Genomic DNA, 22,550 nt, shown 5'->3' with positions numbered 1-22,550 from the left:
TCTGTATTTACTGAAATATACTGAAAAGAACTGACACAACTCCAGGGTTTGTTCAATGTAATTATAGTGCCACGGAGCCTCCTCCAAGTGACAGTATGGATCCCTACCCTGAGAAATGTTAAGAATTTTTCCAACCTGTTGTCAGGATCCAATTGCACAGTCCCCCTCATGCACAGCACAAACTGTCTTTTAAAATCACAACTTCTTAGCTCTTTAAAACAACATCTTCTGACAGCGACTGAGGTAATTAATGAAGCCCTCCTCAAGTGCTCTTGACATCCTGCCTGCACGATTTCTCAGTCAGTCCCTATACTCTGTACATGATAAACATGTCACAATTCAATGGTTCCGTCAGACCAATTTCTAAAATGGTCTTTCTTTCTCTGTAAGATTCTAGAAAAAGCTGTTGCTGAACAACTGATTGCTTCTTTTTTGATGAAAATGGACTCAGGAACATTTCAGTCTGGAAGCTATGTGATATTGATGGTAGTTGACTACAGGTCAGTGTTTAACACCATAGTTGCCTCCAGGCTAATCACAAAGCTCAAAGCCCTGGGGTTTAACACCTCACTATGCATGTGGATTCTATTTATATACAGAGGCACTTAAGACACTTTTATTTTACTGACTATTTCAATTATTTTATATTATCTTATTTTACTTTTCTCAAGTTTTAAACTGCTCTAAAATTGTTTTTAACATTGTCTACCATTTTTATTTTGTCTTGTAAAGCACATTGTAGCTTCAATGTGAAATGTGCTACATAAATAAAGTTTATTATTATTATCATTATTATGTTTTGGACTTTTTTTTTTTTTAGCAGTTATTTGGTAGGAAAGCACAGTGGTCTGAGGAGACGACAAACATAGTCATTATTTACAAAAAGAGCTTCACATATACTGGCTTTTTTCTCAATCTGTTTTACTTGACATATATATCTATATATATCTATATATATATCTGAATATGTGATAATCCCAACACAAAATCCAAGAATGAAAGAGGTTCATTTTCCATTTGTAAAAAGAGGCTGAACAGATTCAAAATATTTCCATGTTCAAGTAAAACAACAAGTGTGTTCAAAATGATGAATTAGCCTTCAGTTTTCACCTTTCATGATCTTAAATGTGTTGAACTAATTTCCCAATTATTCGTTTAACAGTTGGCCTCAGTGAACAAGAATAATATCTTTCTTTCAGATTCTGCGGCAAAAAATAAACATCAAAGTGCTGTCTTTGTAATGCATAACTTCAACTGAAACTATAAAACAATTTCAACTTCATACTTAATAAATCGACCCACTGTTTGTAAACATTAAATAACTTTAAGAGCTAGAAACCACAGAGGGAAGAGTAGCACCCATTATGTGTTAGCGCTGCCCACTGAAAATGATCGGACATGTTGGAACAGCTAAATGTTTTTTCAAATGCAACATGTTAGGTTCAACTAACCAATCTGTTTCCAGACTCTGGTGGAAATGTTCCACATGTTCACAAGTGGCTGGACCGTTCCAGTGGTTTGTCTTTAAAAATCAATGCAACCAAAGCAGAGAAGTGGACAGGCTCATAACACTAAGTCATCTCTTCTTTTCACTTGAGCATTCTAAAATTGTGACAATTAAAAAAAAACTGTTCAGTTTTGCCACTCCATCTTTTTTTAATTAATATTTTAATTATTATAAACACCATTAAATATTTGCTTTTTTCTTATTGTCATGTTGTTTCCACCTGTCTCCCTCCTCTCTCAGTCCCACTCCTCGTCGTCTCTGTAGGGGTTGTCCTCTCTCGGGGGCTCTTGAAACCTGATGTTTGCCAGCATGTCCCTCATTGCCACCATTAGACGATTCACTTCCTGGTTCAGCTCCTGACCGGCGCGGGCCACTTCCATGTCATCCTCCTGCCTCGGTCCACCCTTATTAAGAAAAGAGAGTTCCGTTAATATACAACTATCTAAAATCTAAGTCCTTTTTTATGTTGACATTTGGCCTACTCAGATTTTACTTTCTGTTTAACTATCCTTAACTGTATTATTTACTCATCTCTGTGGATTCATTACTGACATGGCTGGCCAATGCAAGACAGTCAGTGACCTATCGGATCATTTTGTTATGTGTATTGTGAGAAAATCCTGCGACTGTTAACATGGGTTCAACAATCTCACTTCACTGGAAGCACTTAATGGTGTTGAAAGACACTTAAAGTTGTAAGAACATAACAATTAGTCCTACTCTTTTTAGTTATTTTTTTTAGTAAATTATTGACACTAAATGATCTCATTTGATGAGAACAAGAGCAAATGCAAAGTGCCAACCAGTGTACAAAATTAACTTGGAGAATTACATTGGGAGGTGAAAACACCCACTGGTCATGCATATATTTTTACCGGCCGAAATACTAAACTGCCTTTTTGTATCACATATACATTTGTTTCAGCACATTTCATTGAGATAATAAGGTTGAACACAAACTTAAAGAAGAGGCCAAAGTAAAACTTGAAGCAAAATTAATACAATATTTCGATCAATGCCTAATCAAAAAGTTGATGCTTCAACATTGTACTAAATATTTAAAATTAAATATGCTCAGGGATCAAACTAACAGCTAAACTTAAAGGTTTTGTAAACCTATCACACGCCTCATAATTTCAATCTAAAAACCTCCTCATCAGACTCCTCACTGCAATCACCTTCTTTAAACAGATCATGAAGTCTGGGCCCCTGCTCCTGACGACATCAAGTGATAGTATTGCAGTAAGCTGATGTCCCTTACATTAAAAAAGTGCTGCAAAACTAGGAACACTTGAGACTGTTTAGACACATGTAAAAACATCTGGTGTTGTGTGTGTGCAGCAGCAGTGTGCCTGTTTATGACACCTAGACTCAGTAGAGACTAAGCATTGAGTTTTTTTTATTTTATGGCTATTTTGGTACAAACACTCACCCAGCAGATAAGCCTTCCAGGACTGACTCGCCAAGTAGAAAATCTACCCTGATTTGGCACTTCTCGAGTGTTAATTTCAGACGCTGGTACCAATGCATCACCCCAAAGAACTTTTATGATGTATTTAGAAACACAATGAAATAAAAGGTGTTTGTGTTATCTAACATAACGTTATGTGTATGTTATGTAGCAGATACAATATTATAAAAAAAGATCTAAGCAGCATATCTTCCCTGGTCTTAACCAAATTTCTGTTATCCATACTGTATCTCTTCCTCTCCATGAGCGGATAACATGATTAGGATGGATGGACTATCCTGATGGAAACACGCCTCGGGCCTGTCTGCTAACTTAAAATATGTATAGCTAAGCCATAAGACGCCCGATGTGTGGGTGTATCGGATGTACGTCTCTTAAAGAGGCAGCAGTTGGTTTGTGCTGCACACTGGCCGCGGACTAAAAGACCAATGATGAGGCTGACATAACTCTGTAACTCGTTATATAACATTTATGGCCCCCTAGTTACAGTCGTTTTTCTGTTAAGCATCTCAGTCATTGTAAAATTGTCATTAACCCCTGTTTTAACCTGGTTGAACATAAACCAAGCCTTCGAGTTTTAACATGGACCATTACAGAGTGTTATGTTATCATAAGAATCTTTCAAATTATTCTGATGGTTAAGTTTTTGCTGAAAAGAAAAATAAAACGTGCCCAGAAATGGTTCAATTTGTTGCTTTCAGTCCATTCAGCAAAAGCACTGTGTGGTAGACTGCCTTTTTTAATCAGAAAATTTCAAATGCTACACATAATGGCTTTTACGACACAGACTAAAAGGGACCTTGTGGAGTTTCCTTGTACACAGACAAGTTCTGTTTGCATTCAGTGTTGCTCAAATGCATCATGGAGGTCTAACAAACGTGTCCAAAGTGTTTCCCTCCATTTAAGCAGTTGCAAAGCAGACTTTTTAATAAATAAAATGCAGAAATTGTGCATTGTTTAGACCCTTCTTTACTGGCTTGCCATCTTCTTCCTTGTCTTAGTTGCCGCATTGTGGCGCTTCTTGGTGCCTTACTGCCTCTTGTTTATCAGTAGCATTACATAGCCTGCATGCTCATGCTTGTGCTTGAGAACAAACAAAATGGGGATCCAGTCATAGAGCACTGCTCCATAGCACTACTGATGGTCAAAAACTCCACAGGGAACCTTTAAATTCAAGACTCAAGACCCTCAAGACTACTATTTGGGCTGAAATAGAGAATATATAAACTAGGGCTGCCCCTTGGAAGTTGGAGATTCGAATCATCAGTTGGAGACCCCTTAGTTGACAGAGATCGCTTGAAGTTGAGCAGTTATTTTTGCTTCTTTTTACCCATCGCCGTGCTGTGCAGTGTACTTTGGGGACTCTCAGAGAAGGGGAAACTTTCCACCACAAGGCTCCAAGATAACATTATTGTCTCTCTTCTTCTTGGAAGTGGTGAACTTACGACTCACAGATAATTAATACGACACAGTCTCTGGTTTTTGTTTGATATCGAGTGTCTAGTGCAGACAATGTTGCACATTTCTGATCCATCCTCAGTGCTGTCAACTTGTTTACTATATTACATGAATGCCACTGTCACACTGAATGTCCCGACAATACAATATTAACATACATCTGTATAAATGTTATCATACAGTGCTGAGTCTGAAAAACATGCCGCCCTCTTCTGTTTTTCCTTTGTAACAATGCTATATCAGTTAGCTCAGCTTTTCTAATTTTCTGTGGAGAGTGGTGCGTGCTTCCTTGATTTACACAGTCACTTCCTCAATTTTATGAGAAGATGTGATGATCACTTGTTCTCAAGGGCATAGATTTTGTGTCAACATTGGGTGGGGTGCATTTTCTGCATCAATTTATGGTGCAAATATCTTTAATTTTGTCAAAGTACATTGCTAATTTGATGTCTTTAATCACTCTACAGTTCCTCATCTCTTAAACAGTCATCTACAATTGGTTAGCTGCACTTTTTTTGGAGTCAGATAGCGCCTGTATGTTTTTATTATTGGGGCCAAGCCTGGCAAATATGATTAAATGTAAACCAGTTAATGAGTGATGTCAGGTAGTGGTTTTCCAATCTGGTTTTGGCATCTAAAACTAGTTAAGGGTACGGAAAGATCCCCTTCATGATTCAAAGAACACTGACTGCTGGTCGGAGACAAGATGAAAACTAAGCCTACTGTCTTGAAGTCTCATATTTTGTACACCACAGTGGTCACCTCAAAACAGCCAATCTGCTGTGGTTTTGTAATTCCACATCTCACAGTCCTGCTCTACATTACAGTGTGTTTGTCGCCATATGGTAAGCCATATGGAACAAGGGGGAAGCAAATAATGTGGAGTGCATGAGCGGAAAGAGCAAACAGTCATTCGCTGCTGAGGGCAAAGATGTGGACTAAGGAAAGCTCAAGAACTGTGGCAGTTTAAGTTTTATAATATCATCCCCAATCTAAAGTGATAAATATATTGCTGATATTTGAAACACTTTAATTATAACTCTGGTTAACTGAGTGATTTTATACAATTAAAAATATATATGTATGGATGTCTGTGTCTTTTGCACTCCATTTCCTTTTGAAAAAACTCCAAACTGCATTAAGGCGGCAGGACTACCTGCACAGTGTAGCAAAATCCAGACATCACAATGAAGGCCAGCTATTATTGGAACTGTTGAAATGGTTTGATGTTGAAGTATGAGCAGAAAAATGGAACGGGCTCAACTAACACAAGAGATATTCAAAAGATAATGCTCCTTTAAGACTCAGAAAATGTCCCACAATAATCGGGGGAAGTAAACTTCACTTTGCTCTATAACTTGGCCCTACAAATTAATAATAAAGATATAAGCATCAAGCTTCATTGTTAGAAAAGGGACAGCAAAGCCAAGGCCACAAATAACTTTGCATTTCATGAATGTCGCTATTGTTGTGCTCCTCTAGAAAATGGTGGATAACCAATGGTGGATTAACTGTAACATGGTCATATGCCTTCTTTGATATTCTGCAGTTGTCATCCCCTGAGGGGTAACCATGAGTCAATAAGGTTATTATGATTTCATCGAATAAGACACTTGAAGTTCAGAGTGAGTTGTTCACTGACTATGAGCTCACACAATTTGTTAAAATTAAGTTTTATTTTGATGTAAGGCTTGTAGCTGGTAATAACGTGATGTCCCAAAGTCCACACTATGAGTTCTTTATTAGAGTCCTCGAAGGTTTTTATGATACATAAATGCAGCAGCAAGATTCATCTTAAGATGACATCACTTAGCTCCTCAGATTCAGAATGGCTTGAATTTTTGAATTATAACTGAGATGTACAGCATTATACAAACCACATAAGTGAATTCGTTTTAAGGTGTTTTTGCTCTCTTTAATCAACTCATTGAGGACAACCGTATTGTGTATCATTCCATAAGACTAAAGCACAACTCTTATTTGCCCCTGTAGTGTGCAACCCCCGATTATTTCATTTTTCCAGACCCATCTTCTGACAGAGCTATCGTGTCTGATTCATGCAACTCACCTGAAGGTTGAAGTTTGGCAGCAGAGACCGGAAAAACAGCGACAATGTGCTTTCATTGGTTGCACCAACATGCTGCCTATACACAGACACACAAATACACAAAAATATCATTACGGTGTAAAGGCAAATAAAGGATAAAAAGCCTATTGGTTTGAAATGCACAAATGTATGGGTACTCAATTACCTCTCTGGTCGGGTGTACGACAACACTGACTCCAGCGGAGGCAGAGGGTCAAAGCCCATCACAGGTTGACTGGTCACCTCCTGAGGGTATCCAACAAATAGCTTACTCAGAGACGCACGAGTTCAGGGATACATGATCAGTATTTTGTTGATGCTATTGTACTAATACAGCCGGGTGTGGAACTAAGTTTCACCTCAAATCAAAATCATGTAAGACCCTGATTGGAGGCTTTGGGAGGATCTTCTGTATAGCACAGATTATATGACTGTCTCAAAGTCAGTATTGACCATCTTTAAGTCCATTACACTTCCTCTTCGTGTTCCTTCAAGTGTCCTTGTGTAACCACAATTATGAATCAGAAGCAAAACAATCTGTGAAAAATGATCCAATAATTGTCTGCTGGATATTCAAAATCTTCAAAAATATCCTTCGCCAAGAATAACCTACTTTCACACCTTTTAATCGGCAGCTGCACCATTTGCAGAATGATGGATAACTTTGGTCTCTTGCCAGGTAAATCCCACCACAAGAAATTCCAGGCATTTCCTTTAATGTAAAAAGGCACGGCTAGCCACAAAGTGGTTTGTCTTATCTTCAATGGCAGTTTTGAATGCTGATCTGGGGATGGTGACCTGGTGATGAATCCGTTGCAGTTAAGAAATATATACACAATCAGGGTTTACCATACATTCATTTATTTGTGGCAGCCCGCCACGATCAAAACATCTGCCGCCACAAATAGCTTTTTTATTTTTGGAGCTGGACCGTTCCCTAGGAGCGTTGTTGAAATATATATACCATTCGGCAGAGTGAACTCTTGGAACAGATGGAGCAGCAGAACATCAGGAGCACTGAAAACAAAACTTAACCGTTTATTCTTCTGGGTATAAACTGTGTGTGACTCGCCTGTGCAGCAGCTGCTCCTCTCCATCAATCTGATCTGATCTGATCAGCTCTGAATGGATCAACAGATAAATTATCTATCCTGCGACTCACAAACTGCTGCTGAGGAAAGAAAACTAAGTCATGGAGAGCTCCGCCTGCAACCCCTCCCCAGCCTTAGCTACCACCATACATAGACTGTAATTCTGTGGAAAACACTGCAAAAACCAAGAGGCCACATGTGGTCACAGTTATGGAGGGCTATGTATATATATTATGTGAATGTGCAACATGCATAATGTCATCACAGATTTGATCCAAATTTCATGCTTCTAGCATTAAATCTGATTGAAATCAGGGAGCACTAGAGCGTGCATTCATATACACTGTATCAAGACAATCTCAGACTGGGACCTCCGGGAGGCTGCAAATTTCTTGTAGTGTGATTATAAATTCATTATAGTCCTCTGGATTCTAGGAATATTTGGAAAACCTTACAGTGCATTAGAACATTGACCTTAGATTTTAATGATGCCCATCACCCCCTTTAGTATCTACTGGTGAGTGGACTGAAGACACTGTAGATAAAGTGTACTGTATGAAAGTGTGGTTGCTAATCATTTCTTACGAAAGGCAGACTTGAGGTGGCTTCTTTAATCTCAGAGAGGAGGACGTGACGATGGATGTTCCTTGGCGCACTCTGGTACCTCTGCTTCCTCCTGAAACAGAGTGATGGAGTCATGCTCACGTACTGAGCATCACTGCACAAAAAATGTGGCAGCAGAGCAGCTCGTTGAGGTCTTACTTGTTTTGGCAGTCCTCCACCAGAGGGTCTTTGGCATCGACTCGACGCAGCACCTCTTTCACAGACTCTTCCAACCACAGCATTACTGCTGCCTCCCTCCACAGGCTGTGAGTCCTTCCCACATACAGAGCCGTCAGTTCAGCCAGGGCTGGGGGCTGCCTGGAGACAGAGAGAGCAGGATGAGTTTTTAAAGTGAGGGTGACAGAAACATAATGGAAAAGCAAAATGGTTACAAAATGAAGATAAAAATAATGGCCGTGAAACAATTTGTAGCAATAATAAAATTAATTTGTTGTAGCTAATGGCCATACAGTTTTAATTAGGAGTGGGAATTTCTAAGCACCTCCCAAATGAGTCTAATTCAGAGAGCTACGGTGTGATTATATGCGATTTCTATACATGATTTTTGTTTTCTCAGCCTTGTCTCACTCCCAGAGCGTCAAAATACGTCTCTTGGGCAGTGTCCACGCCATCACTATGATGGTGCCGGGACCTATTTTAAAGAGTGTGAAAGTCGGCTCACGCTGGGAGGAGGGGAGGTGGATGAGTCCAACAAAAACCAGACTTTGACTCAGGAGAGGTGGTAACTGTGCTTTCTAGTGACACATTGCTGCCTTTCAAACCGTGTTTGTGCCACTCAAAGATGAGTGTTGACTTTCACGCTCATTTACTAACGACAACCAAGTAGTTTAATTGCCAAAACTTAACTGCTGATGGCAAAATATGATGAGCAGGGATGAGATCACACTGCACTGTGTAACTATTTCTTACTTTTAAAACATGGCGTATTTGTAATAATCCCTAATTAAAATAAACGGATGAATTCACTTCAACTATCTTTTTTTTCTATTAGTTTTTATATCACTTATTTGATTGTTTTCTGGTTGGCGGCGTCTACAACTGGCTGTTTTTCCTCCAGCTCCAGGTGGAAACGTAAAATATGGTTCTCATGTTTGCTGTGTTCACTAAATATTTTAGTTTAGTTAGACACATCTTGCAAACAGTATGGCTCTTGTCCAGGCCCCTTTTCCCTTCAACTTAATAGAAGTCAAAATGCTTTTAAGCCAGAGGATGCTGGTTGGATTGTATCCATCTGTGGTTGCTTACACTCAGCCATCCTCACCAAAGCTCAAGAAGTAGCCCATCTTACATTGTAACACAACACAACACAACACAACACAACACTGCATTTCACCATCCGATTGGTTGCGCTGTGAGGAACACACCAGCTGGTCTTACAAAATTGTTAGAGGCGATCTTAAAGTCGAGAATCGGGTTTTAGATTGATGATTTTTGGCTTTTCTGCATGGAGACTTAATCTTTCAAGGGGTTATCGCAGTGCATCTAAGAATCAAACTCCCCACCCCTTGTATTGAATTGTACCATGCTGCAAAACAGAGAGAGCATACATTACCCTAATTGGCTCTTTGGGCCAAAGAAGGCATGTGAGGTGACTGTGGCATCCGGCTGCACAGTGCACAAATCCAGCAGAGGAATCAAGACTGCAGAAAACAACAACAGCAACATCAGTATAGGTGGAAGATTACATTTACAAATACCTTAACGTAGGGCTGCACTATTTAAGAAAAATAAAAAAGAAAGATCTCAATTCATATGTCTATGCAATCTCATTTCTAAATGAGGACGATTAACTCACTCCCATTTCCCTATGCATTCATGTCAGGCTGCAGTCACATGTTGACTTATCTGCTGCGGAATAATCCCAGTTGCTATTAAGTGTTTCCTCTACCAACGGGCTCCCCTGACCCCCATGAAAGAGTAAATATTTTACTTATGTTATCTAACTACTTTATGAGCACTCGTTTCATTTTAGCTCAGTGTGAGAGCCTTTACTGTGTTTTCCTCTTGCTTGGCTGTGTTTCTCTCACCACTGACAGAGGGGACATTACTTGAGTTAACAACCTGTCGTTATATCATTATAAGTGCAATAAAATAATCCAAACAAGTTCATTATTGTAATCCACTTAACCCTATGGGCCCTAGGCCTTTTTGGGGTATTTTTACTGCCTTTACTTTTAAGCTCATATTACTTTTAAGCTCATATCACAGTCATTATAAAGGCTACATACACATGCTATAACTTGTTTTTTTCAAGACAATCTGGGCTAACCAGATTTGCCATCATTCCATGTCCTTCTATGTGCCTGTATTTTATATTAATTTTTATATCAATGTATATGGTGACTACTGCCCTGTCACGCATGCATAGTTAGGCTGCAGTTGTCTGTGTGCGCAAAGGTGAAGTGCGCTTGTCTTGCCATACAAAGTTTGATGGAGTGTCAACTGGACAATATGGAGATATTTGCATCTTGAAAGCCGGACTACAAATGTGGATAGACAGGGAGAAACACACGCAAGCCTAAGACGTGGTAAGATACGATATTCCTCACTATATGAAGTGACTGATAACAAGATCTGTATAATGGGTTGTAAAGAAATTTGTCAGGTTTTTATTTTGTAGACAATTGATCTGGATTTACAGCGTGATGGGATGACAGCACAATGATGTGTGTGGTATCACTGGAAAGCTCTGCTCCTGCGCTTTCATGTGATGTGCGTGGCATTTGACCCTGTGTGACCCTGCATTCGCGAGTAATCCATCCAAGAGTAATGTGTGTGCAGAGCTGTATGAAAGCTCTGTTATACATAATTTTAGTGTAACTTTATCATTGTTTTTCGCTGTGAAAACGTTGGACTACAAGAGCAAGATTCTGCAAGAGAATTTTAAGTTTAAGTCAAGCACTTTGATATATGTTATATGTAAGTCAAGCACTTTGATATAAATGACGTTAATGTCGTCTGTTTAAAGCCCTGTCTAGACGGCAAGCATCTCAGGCATGTTGTTTCACTTGAGCATTTGAGAGTGCAATAAATACTTTTGTTGGGAAAAAAAAAAAAAAGAATTGTGTGAGAGAACTGTGATTTCAATCGTTAGGGAGAAAAAACATGAACCACATTTCAGCAAGAATCGTGCAGCTCTACCTTGATGTCAACAGCAAGTTATCCCTTCTACTTCATAGAGATCTTTTCAGCCATGCCATAAACAACATGAAGAAGTGACTCATGTCTAAACATTCATAGACTGGTGTTGGTTAGTTTCTGAGAGTCTAACCTCCAGGGAACATGATGAGGGCGTTCTGCAGCTTCTGGTCAGCTTTGTGTCTTTCTTTGTTGCTTTCTTCAGGATCCATATCTTCCTGCTGACTGAGGTGGAAATGGCCAAGAGCAGTGGAGAATGCAAAGTTTGGCAGCTGTGACAGATTTCTGTGCTCCTGAAACACCAAAACAAACCATTTCTCTATCAGTTAACAGTGGCGTGCACACACACACACACACAAACACAGGTATGAGAATCTGCACATAAATGTCACACTTTACCTCCCAGTCCTGATATAACTGCAGGAGAGACCGGTACTCTCTGGAGCGCAGAGTCAGGTAATCAATGAGCAGGAGCATGCAAAGTGGGTCAGAGTCTGGGTCCAGGCTAATGAAAGAGTGGCACACAAGACCAGAGGCAAATGATCACAAACAAGGCCTGCTGACCAAATGTCTGAATCCAGGTACGATTAAAAGTCTCATCCCATGCTCCAGGGCGGAACATTAAGTGCGACTTGTAGGAGACACTGTTCTATCCTCAAAGGCACTGTTGGTCACAGCAATCAATCAGTTTAATTTCAAATGTCCCCACTTCAGGGTGAAACACATTAGACATCGGAAACCAGACAGCCTAAAAATCCCCCTTCTATTTGCTTTCCGGGCAAATTTTGAAGGTTGGGCAGCAGGACAACTGAGGTAACCATGGAGTGGCTTTGCTGTGCACAAATTGCTATTGACAACGTTAGTGAAATAAGTTAATTCTGATTTCCTTTAAAATCTACCACAATGTATTTAATTCTATCTGAACCTGCATGATATCTAACATAGTAGTTTGAGTTTGAAAACAAGGGAATACAAATATTATGTGTTTTTTTTTTTCTCTCTAGAAATGGCAACGTTAATCTCATCATATATGTTATGTCACTCTTCAAACTGACCTTGAACTGTTATTAATCATGTTGCCATTTTAAGCTGACAGTGATTTATTCACTGCTGGTTAGAGAGGAACAGCTGTCAACTTTTATTCCCACACTGCTGCTTTGCAAAAACACCAGAACGTAGCTGTCATTAAGTAAGGAAGTCAGAGTTTGATGAAAATCACAGATAAGCACTGACCATTATGTGGTTAGGTTGTAAAGCTCAAGCTATGGCAGACTGATGGCTGCAGTGCCTGGGAACAGCTTTCTTTAGTATGTACAAAGCCTTGTAAGTGGTCTCTGTACCAGCATGACACGGGAGGTTCTATGTTATGTAATGAGATGTTAAAATTTACATTGTTTTGGGATTTTTATAACGTATAAATGTAAATTATATCATCTTAAATTAGCCTGTATTCCACCATCTATCGATTACAGTTAAATAAATGGGAAAAAGCATTGAAATATCTTTAAAAAGCATCTTATCAACAATAAAACAGCACATTCTGAAGGAGACACATTTTCAAATTATTTCCACCTCATACATTATTTTGAGGGCACATATTTTATCAGTCACTTGCAAAACATAAAAAATAAAACATATCACCACAAAATATTACTTTTGGACTTTCCCCTGCGCCCAAACAGGGGAAAGTCCAAAAGTCAGAATACTAATCTATTAATTGAGCTAACACTCTCTGAGGACTGTGATCCAAGTCTGGTGATTGCTGTTGGTGGTTACTTTATTTAGGAAATTAAAAGTTCTTTTTCGTTATCTTTCATGCGATCATATGTTACGATTCCATGTGATGTCAAATGACAAACACAACAGAGAAAGAAAGAGCCCCTAAACTTCCATCTTCCTTAGGAACAGAGTGCTGGTCAGAGATAATGGCAACAGAGTAGATGAGTTAGCCATTGAGGCACCAGGGGACAGACGCATCAAGCTCTGTGTAGATTCATGTCTACAACTGTGTGCACGCACAACGACAGATATATGTATACGCATTCTTTTCAGATCTCAAGTTGTGCGCGCACCTGATTCTGTTTTATAAACCCCAATTGTTGTGGTGCTGGGCGTACGTGCACAAGCTTCATTTCCACACCCACAGTTCGCCATAAATGGATGTAGAAACACCCTTAAACATGTGTTTGCATATCGATACTTAAACGGCTCCACCATTCATTAGACTTGGCTGTTGATGAGAAATATGGTAAAGCGGGTGCAATTTCAAAGGCTGTGGTGCACTGGAGAGGTTCAGGAGCGGTTGTCATTAGGCAAGGCTGTGGCGATTTGTTATGTCCTTACCACGAATTCATCACATTTCTGAAAACCATTATCGCGGCACAATCTCAGTCATTAGCACTACTAAACGTCAGAAGGATTATCAATGATTCTTTCATAGTTCTTGAAACCAACTTAACAAAGTGCTTCACAGAATAAAAATCAAATGATCACTAACAGGGAAATTAAAATAAGAATGCTGTGCAGCCTGCAAAAAAATAACACAATCAGTGAAACTGGTGAACAATCTAACAACAGTGTTTTCTGTCTGTCAACTTAGCTAAAACCCTGAGTATGAGTGGTCTGAAGAGTGTGTGACATGTGCACATTTTCACTGCACAATCTGTCTCTATAAATACCAGTTAATGTGTGGGAAAACGTGTATGCATGGTTTTTTTGTGTAAACACTGTATATGCGTCTGGCCCCTGGGAGGTAATGTAACTAAGGTAAAAGCTATGTTATTGGTTAACCTTTAAATGGAGAAGTGGGTGGGTTTTACTGTATAGATTTTACTGCCTCCCTTTAACGCTATAACTAGCCTTTCCGAGCGCTCAAGGTTTTTCCCTGTGTACCTCAGGATCAGTTTGCAGTACTCCAAAGCAGTCCGTGGGCATCCTCTCTTCTCCAGGAACATCATGTGCTTGTAAAGAGCCAGATAAAAGGCCCTGCAAACAGAGATGATGAAACTGAATTGCAGGGTCCTTCAAAAACAAGTTACAAAGACTTAATAATAATCTATATAATCTATGGCTATCTTTAATCTATATGATAATAATAATAATATATGGGGTCCCACAGATGTCTCACATTAGAAAAAGTAGAAGAAGAAAAACAAGAGGGAAAAGAAAAGACCAACCTGTTCTCTGGTCGCAGATAATCAAGTCTGCTGGTACCCGACGTCAAACTAAATAAAGGGTGACAGGCGCACTCGAAGCTGTACAAAGCCCTCTCTGTAAGAAAAAACAAAACAAAAAATCATAGTTTATATAAAAATTATATACATTTTTTTGTCATACTCACTGTAGCTTCAGCAAACTGGACATGGCACAAACAGTTAGCAGTTATATTCTTCTCACAGTCACCTCACCAGCAGGGCTTTGCATCCAAAGACATCAATGTGTTACTTCTTGTGTTAAAGTTCAACAAATGTCATGTTAAATTAAATTGAATTACCAGGGGAATAAGACAAATGGCATTGTTAAATTATACATCTCGTCTTCTACATAAACACAATTTCAGCTTTCCAGTCCAGGACAGGGTCTGTGCTAATAAATCCAGTATTGTGCTCTGCCTGGCGCTTTTTACGATGGTTGTTTTGTTAGTTTATATCTTACAAAAGCAAACTGACGCTGAGCGCCAAAGTCCCCACAATTTCAGAGCTTAATATTCTGACAAAAACTAAGAAAGCATCAGTGTTTGACCACAGCGCTTCTATCAACAGTGTGAGTCATTCTAATAAGTTAACACTATGCTCCAGGGATGGGTATCATTAAGGTTCTAACAGTACTACCACTCTTACCGATACCCCTAATAATCACAATACTTAAATGGTTCTCTTAAAAAGGAAACTAATTAAAAACAGAATTAACACTGCTTTATTTTTTCTTTGTATGTGTGCACTCCATTTAAATCAAAAATCTGTGCCAGCATTGTTTAGATCAAATCATTGTTATAGACTCTATAATGTGATGATGAATGAAATCTAAACAATGTAAATACACAACTATTTACTGCAAAGAAAATACAGAGGTAGAGCAACAAGATCAACATGTTTGCCTACTCAGGCAGAAATCAGGAGCTCTCCTGGCTCATAGTGTTCTCTGCAGTCGAAAGACCCCTAACGTACCTGAAGTGGAGGGGTAACTAGAGATGGACTGGGAGCTAGGTGGTTAAAAATGGTGCATTACTTAGCAACGAGCATTGTCCGCATTAGTTCTAGTGAAGTGTAACCAGACTGAGAGCAGGGTCTCTCTATGTGTGAGGGTGTGCGAGGAGAGACGCAGATCTGCCCTGCTTTTTTTTTTTTTTTTTTGCTTTTTAACAGCTTCTGCTTAATGCTCTTTTGTACAGAATTGATATGATTTACAGAATAATCCTCACCAATAAGGTCCCTGGCCATCTCCTGATCCTCCTGTATGCGGCAGACATCCGAGAGCTGCAGTAAGGAATCAATGTGGTAGGGGTTCAGCTGTAGCAATGCCTGGGGAGAAAAAGAAAAGAGACAATGGTGAAACTGTAAGAGATGGACGGAGACATGACATGGACATGCTTTCAATAGAAGAAGTTGGATCACAAGACAAGGGTCAAAAGGTAATAGAAATGCATGTAGTTATGCTATTTCTGTAGATCTGCCAGTATGGCTACAGGCAGGCAGGCAAACTGCCACTGGCCTGGGTTTTTACTGTGTTATAATGCAGGGTAACTACAAAACTTAACATCTAAACTTCACTTCACTAAAGATTCAGGAAGCAGAATTTTAAGCTCGTTTAATGAATGTCTGTTTTTTGTTTTTTTTGCTCAATGGGACTGAACACTTACACATCTGCATCCTTGGCAACATCAACACTGAGGCTGACCGATTTAAAACATCAGTACATCACAATCAAACTCACTGACACCAAAGTGCACAGCAGAGATTAATTCTTTTACCACAATGTTGTTGGGATCCATGGACTCAACGGCATCCAGGAACTTGAACTGTACTTGTTGGTAGTCCCGACTGTGCTCGAAGGTGAAGTACTGAAGGCCATCCTTTGACTGCAGTAAGGTCATTGAGATTCCTGTGGAGACATCAGAGTTAAGGACAACACCACATAAAGAAAGGCTCTACAGGGTGGTGAATGGTGAGGACACACTTAAGTCACTGTAGCAGATGACTAATGTATGTAAGCTTGACTGTGCTGCTTCACAAACATTGTGTTTATCTGCTGTTCAACATTATTTTTAAAAGAACATTATTACGTCATTATTATAAATAAAAAACAAACATGACTTACTGAGCATTTTTGTGTCTACCCACATTTTCTGACTGTGCTAAAACAACTGTTAGTCACAGCATATCACTGTCAAACAACAAATCACTGCGAGCTTTTAAACAAGATGGAAGACATTCTAGATTTGTGCAGCGATATAACATTGTTCTAATAATATGGAGGCGTTAGACGTCACAGTCTGAATCTCTGATTATGTTGTTGCCTCTGGAGCATTCTGTTGATGTATTTGATCTTGGTAATAATGCCATGCTGTCATACTTTTATGTAGGGGGATAAAAGAGTAGTCATCCTGTATTGTTCTCATTGCTGCTCCGATGATTATGCTTGTCTATTGACGCAGTGCTGCTGAGCCTGTGTTACTCTGACTATTGTTATTTCATGTTTGTCTTTATAATGCACTCTATACTGCTAAACCAACTGCCTTTTGGGGGAAAAAATGAAGTTGAAAGTTGAATGAGTCAACAAATGTACTAAACAAAGTACCATGTGTACTGATAAGGTTGGGTTTGGGTTTCTCACTTTAACAGCAGTAAAAGTAGACGTTTGTGAGAAAAATCTAATCCAAGAGCATGATCAGACAGGTTACATAATGCATCAATGGTGACTTTCAATGTGAACACAACGAGGCAGTCTCTATGATGACGTCAATATAACAAAAGAAACATTCAGCCTAAGTCTATATTGAAGAATATGTTGTGCTATTAATGCAGCATTTACACCAGATCAGGTGTTGTGGCGAAAAAGCAATTTTTTTCCATTCTTATAAACATGGGCAGTGGGAAGGGGTGGCAGACACAGCTGGAGAAAAGCTGAAACAGATTCAACTTTTGGAGAAACGTAACCCGCATTTTTAAACAACATACTGTATATCCAGAAAAAACAGGAGTTTTGTGGCATTTAAGCACTTAATATCGTATATTTTCTATCTAATTAAATGTATTTTTCTACTGTTTTGTGCAACAGCTCATTTCAACCACGAGAAGAGTCATTAAAATTGGCAAACAGTCGATTTTCAGTCTGAAATGACACATCTAAAAAAGTAAATTCAGATGACAGAATAGAAATGTCTACCTGGGCGGCTGAAGCGAGGCCAGCTGTCCTTAGGACTGGTCATCCAGGTGCTACGGTGAAACTGTCTGTTTCTCTGTCGAGGTCTGTCAAAAAAAAAAAAAAGAAGAAGAAAAAAAGAAACGGAAAAATGAGCACAAGAATATACTGTAAACATGCAGACATTTAAATCCAAACAATCTTACAACAGTATGCACTTTTCTTTTTACCTCTGATCCCCCTGAACAGCTCGAGCCCCAAAATATCTCTTCAGCTCTGTCTCTGGGTTGAGGTTCCTAAGAAATTGACACACACACACACACACACACACACACACACACACACACACACAAACAAACAAAACAAAAACATTTAGATCTTGACAGATTAAATGGCAATGTGGGCCAGCTGAGGAAACACATTTCAAGGTAAAAATAGGGGCTGTTTGATTTAGACATTTTAGACGTGTGGGTCCGTGGGTGCTCTAGACTTTACAACACAAATGCAAAACAAAACCTCCAAGGCATAATTTTGATATTATTTTTGCCATTTTCAAGACGTAACACTGACAACCATACTGAGCAAATGGAGGGCAAAATTAAGTAAGTAATCATGCCAGTGGGTCACCTGATCCAAGCCTCACAGTGTGATAGTGTACAAAATGTTTTTGCTTGTTTTGAGGCAAGCAAAAACAAACTTGCTTGCTCTGTATCCAAAAGCTTGCATCAGTGAAAACAGCTGCCCACATGACTACACATACTTTGCTATCAGCACAGGTAATTTGCCTTTGACTAATTAAATTGGTCATTGGTTGTGTGGCAGGATGTGCAACATTTTTAAACAATATGGGTGATATGGTGTGTGTGTGTGTGTGTGTGTGTGTGTGTGTGTGTGTGACTTGCAGGTTGTTGTATTTGATTCTTGATTAGTGTTGTGGAGCACTTTCTGGTAAAATGTCTGGCTCTTATTTCATTGTATTTTTGTTGTGGTTGGACTTGTCTGACAGTTGCTACAAAAAAAAGAGAGTTTCTGAAAGGATAATTAAACAAACCATGTTTTAACCTTTCGCAATTACAGCGCATCTCTTGAGCTAGACAGTCTCAGAACAGTTTGCTTTTCTTGTGTGAGCAAAGCGCCACCACATGGTGGCAATAAGGAATCACAGAAATGTACATTGTACAGTAGTAGGTGAAGCCACTGAACTGACCATTGACTCAAGTGAAATCAGCTGTGCATTGGTCATGAGACATTTTTGTATCACTACTCCAACACACATATTCATGTATAATTGTGCTTATTTACATTAAATCTTACTATGTGATAGATTTAATTTATTTACCACAAATATATGGTAATAATAAAGCACACTAGAAAACAGAGAATTGTGTGGATGTAGATGTACAGATAAACATTGTGCCACATGGCAAGTCAAGTGTGGGTGGTGGAAAAAATGATATGTGATCTGAATCTATCTACTTTGTCTACATGAGAGATGTTGGTCTCCTTACCTGTGCTCAACCTGTAGCACAGATTTCCTGTCGAAACCTCCGCAATCCTCGGTTTGTAAACTCAGACCATTGGAGTGCTCCAGGTTCTCCAGCAGTAAATCAATGTTATCGTCTGGTGCAGCCTCCTGAAAGTCATTTTAAAAAGACAACCTTTAATTGTTTTTTTAGTGCAATTAATTTAATTCCATTATATTGATATTAAAAATATTATAAAAGTGAGTCATTAAGTCAATAATTCAAACAATATAGCATAGGTTATCACATATTGTATTTAATGTCCTACCATAAGAGATATTGAATCCCTTCTCAATAAATGTACCTGTCCATTTTCTGATGTCACTTTTGTCTTCTTCTTTTTCTTCTTCTTTTTAACTCTGTCTCCGGACAAAGACTGTTCAAAAAGAGAGACATGGCAGTTTAATATATACAATGATGTACATTTAGATCAGAAGAATTTTTAAGTCCAATCAGAGGATCACAGAGAGACATAATTCTCACATGGCTTCAAATTTACCTTAGTAGACGCTTCCTCTTGCTTTTGAGCTGGTTCCTTGGTGTCTCTGTTATCATTCTTTTCCGTGCCACTTGTTTTATTTCCATCTGGTTTCTCTGCCTCTTCATCAGCTGAGATCTGCTCTGCCTCATTGTCTGCATCACCTATCTGGTAAAAATGTGACATTGGAAAGAGAGCATGTTGGGTAAACAGAGCTAAAAGTGAGTTAAAACCCCATAGCTAGATGCAACACTGCAAAAAGCTTTGTCCAACATTGAGACATCAACTCCATAGACAAGATCTGCGCGTCCAGGATAACAACATAAACGATATACAAACTCAATGTTGTGAACAATAGCTTGTGGATGGCTTGTGGTGTGAATAAAAATGAATGTAAGGTTCAGATTTAAGGTATTTTAGCTGGCTGGTGTAAACAGCTCACTGTAAGATTCCTGTTGTGACAAATAATACAACTTAAAATGCTGGTGACACTGTGTCATAGAATCAGAACCAGCTTTAATGGCCAATTATGTGTGCACATGCAAGGAATTTGACATGTTATTTTAAAGTGTTAATGGTGCTCGAATAAATATAGAATGATAATTGATGTTGTTATCATAATATCAACTATTAATTTTAACCGTAACAACTGAAAAATGTATTTAACACAAAGTAAAAAAAAATGTATGCATTCATTCAGTCATGCATTATGATTCTGACAACGGATGAAGTTAAAGCAAAATTAATCTTAGCTTGACACTGATCTACAGTGTATCTTTGCTTCATAACACAAAACTAATCTAATTTAATCACTGCTTAAATAAACTGTCTGAGTTTCTTTTTACGGTCAAAAATTTTAGAAACTTTACCCTCTCTTGACATGTGTAAAAGTATTTTAAAATCAGTTTTTACAGAAAAACTGTTATTGCTTATAACAGGTGTCATCATTTGCCATGATTCTTATTAGCCCCCGATTCCTTTATGAGTTGTATCTGTTGTCGTGATGATATGTATTTTTTGACGTCATCTGTCCCTGTTTGCACTTGTGCTGGAAACTTATAAGTGTGCTGCCCATCTTGACCTGCACTCTTTCCTTTAATTAACCTCTCTGGTTAATTAAAGGATAAATAAATGATCTATCAATCTATACCTTTATCTCTCTGTCTATCTGCCAAAACATTAAAACCACTGACAGGTGGAGGTGATCATTCTGTTACAATGCAATGTTCTACAGGGAAACTTTGGGTCCTTAAATTCATGTAGATGCCACTTGACATGCTCCACCAACTCGAACACCATTGCAGACCAAGTGCCCCCGCCCTAATGGCAGCTGCCCCCCTAGCAGGAGAATGTGTCATGCTACACTGCAAAAACTGTTCAGGAATGGCCCAAAGAATGTGACAAAGATCTCAAGATGTTAACCTGGCCTCCAAATCACCCAGATTCCAATCTGATCCAGCATTCGTGGTATGTGCTGGTACCCCAGAGATACTGCGATTCCAAAGTGGGTCCTCCTTGGATTGGACTTGGTTCTGACACAGGACCTCTGAGGGGTGTCCTGTGGTGTCTGGCACCGGAGCGCTGACGATGGTTTCCTTTGAGTCCTGTGGGTGGGGAGGTTTGCTATCAGCACATGCCACAAAGACATGGTCAGATTGGGAATTGAGAGGCCAGGTCGACACCTTGAGGTCTTTGTCATGTTTCTTGGGCCATTCCTGAGCAGTTTTTGTGATGGTGGTGTGGCATGGTGCATTGTCCTGCTGAGGGGGGCACTGCCATTGGGAGGGCTGGTGCCATGAGGGGGTGTACTTGGTTTGTAACGTGTTTGGGTTGTTGGAGCATGTAATGGCATCCACATGAATGCCAGGACCTACAGTTTCCCTGATGAACACTGCAATGTAACGAGATGATCAACATTATTCACTTCACCTGTCAGTGTTTATTTATCACAATAACTCAATGTACTTTCAGTTCAACTCAATATCATCTCAAAATCAATTTGACTCAAGTTTTAAAAATTAAATCTGATCAAAACTAATGGAAAATCGTCCTTACCAGAAATAAAGAAAGGAAGACAAGAGAGGTAAGTTACATCCTGTGCTGATTTTTAGCTATGTGTTTCTTTGTATGTCACTCTGAATACAATTTAAAGGCTAATAAACATTGTGTTGTTTAGTAAACTGAACCTTATTTGTCAGTGTTTTCTCAAGGTTGACTACTTCCCAGTGATTTTCTAATGTGACAGACAGTTTGCTGCTAACTTGGACCTTTATATAATGTGTTTAAGTTTAACAGTTAGCTTCAGATAAGCGGAGATATCAGCTAACTTAGTGTTAACGTCACACGGCTAGCTTGAGTTAGCAAAGTCTGTCAACAGAGAGCTAGCTGTAAACGTATGTCAGGAAGAAACACAAAACAGCGTTATGTTTAAAGTAACATGTAGCTAGTTGGGGAATCACACCGTCACCTTACCAATTCATAAATGTTGCTGACGTTTTTCTGAGCCTTGTTTTTCTTTGCCTTTCGGCTGCTGGCTTTGCTGTGAGACGGGGGAGACACGTTAGCCGTGTCTGGCTGCTCCTCCTCAGCCGCAGCCTGCTCCTCCGGGCTGTCACCCAAAGTTAGATCCCCGAGGTCCAGGGCCTCCTGACCCCGCTGTTTCCCTCTGAGCCGTCGCAGAGCCCGGGTAGACATTGTCCACTGCTCATGGGACACATACACGTCAATATTTGTGATAAAAGTAGTGTTTAGTCGGTGACAGACACAGCAGACCAATGAAAAGAGGGGTCAATTCCATTGGTTTCTTTTTCTTGT

The 22,550-nt window shown here is 39.3% G+C and overlaps 1 protein-coding gene across 1 annotated transcript; it reads right to left on the bottom strand.

Moving 5' to 3' along the window:
* Positions 1-876: 876 nt before the first annotated feature.
* Positions 877-22,550, bottom strand: tcf25 (transcription factor 25 (basic helix-loop-helix)). Its single transcript, XM_050047901.1, has 18 exons — positions 22,209-22,550; positions 19,758-19,904; positions 19,563-19,634; positions 19,244-19,368; positions 17,966-18,031; positions 17,760-17,842; positions 16,345-16,475; positions 15,796-15,895; positions 14,552-14,645; positions 14,268-14,360; positions 11,775-11,880; positions 11,509-11,668; positions 9,790-9,877; positions 8,376-8,534; positions 8,199-8,289; positions 6,689-6,768; positions 6,505-6,580; positions 877-1,911 (listed from the first exon to the last, which is right to left on the bottom strand). The coding sequence occupies exons 1-18, from the start codon at positions 22,428-22,430 to the stop codon at positions 1,744-1,746; spliced, it is 2,061 nt and encodes a 686-aa protein (XP_049903858.1). The 5' UTR covers positions 22,431-22,550; the 3' UTR covers positions 877-1,743.

Source organism: Epinephelus moara, chromosome 1, assembly GCF_006386435.1.
Source record: "Epinephelus moara isolate mb chromosome 1, YSFRI_EMoa_1.0, whole genome shotgun sequence".
Lineage (NCBI taxonomy): Eukaryota > Metazoa > Chordata > Actinopteri > Perciformes > Serranidae > Epinephelus > Epinephelus moara.
Note: the sequence above shows the minus strand (reverse complement) of the source record. Positions and strands in the feature narration are given on the sequence as shown.

Bases quoted from the DNA above. Each gene is read 5' to 3' on its own strand.
- tcf25 (XM_050047901.1), bottom strand. From the start codon at position 22,430: ATGTCTACCCGGGCTCTGCGACGGCTCAGAGGGAAACAGCGGGGTCAG. The intron at 15,896-16,344 runs GTAAAAGAATTA...TTTTCTCCCCAG, and splicing joins TGGATCCCAACAACATTGTG to GCATTGCTACAGCTGAACCC. The intron at 8,290-8,375 runs GTAAGACCTCAA...ACTCTGTTTCAG, and splicing joins GTGGAGGACTGCCAAAACAA to GAGGAAGCAGAGGTACCAGA.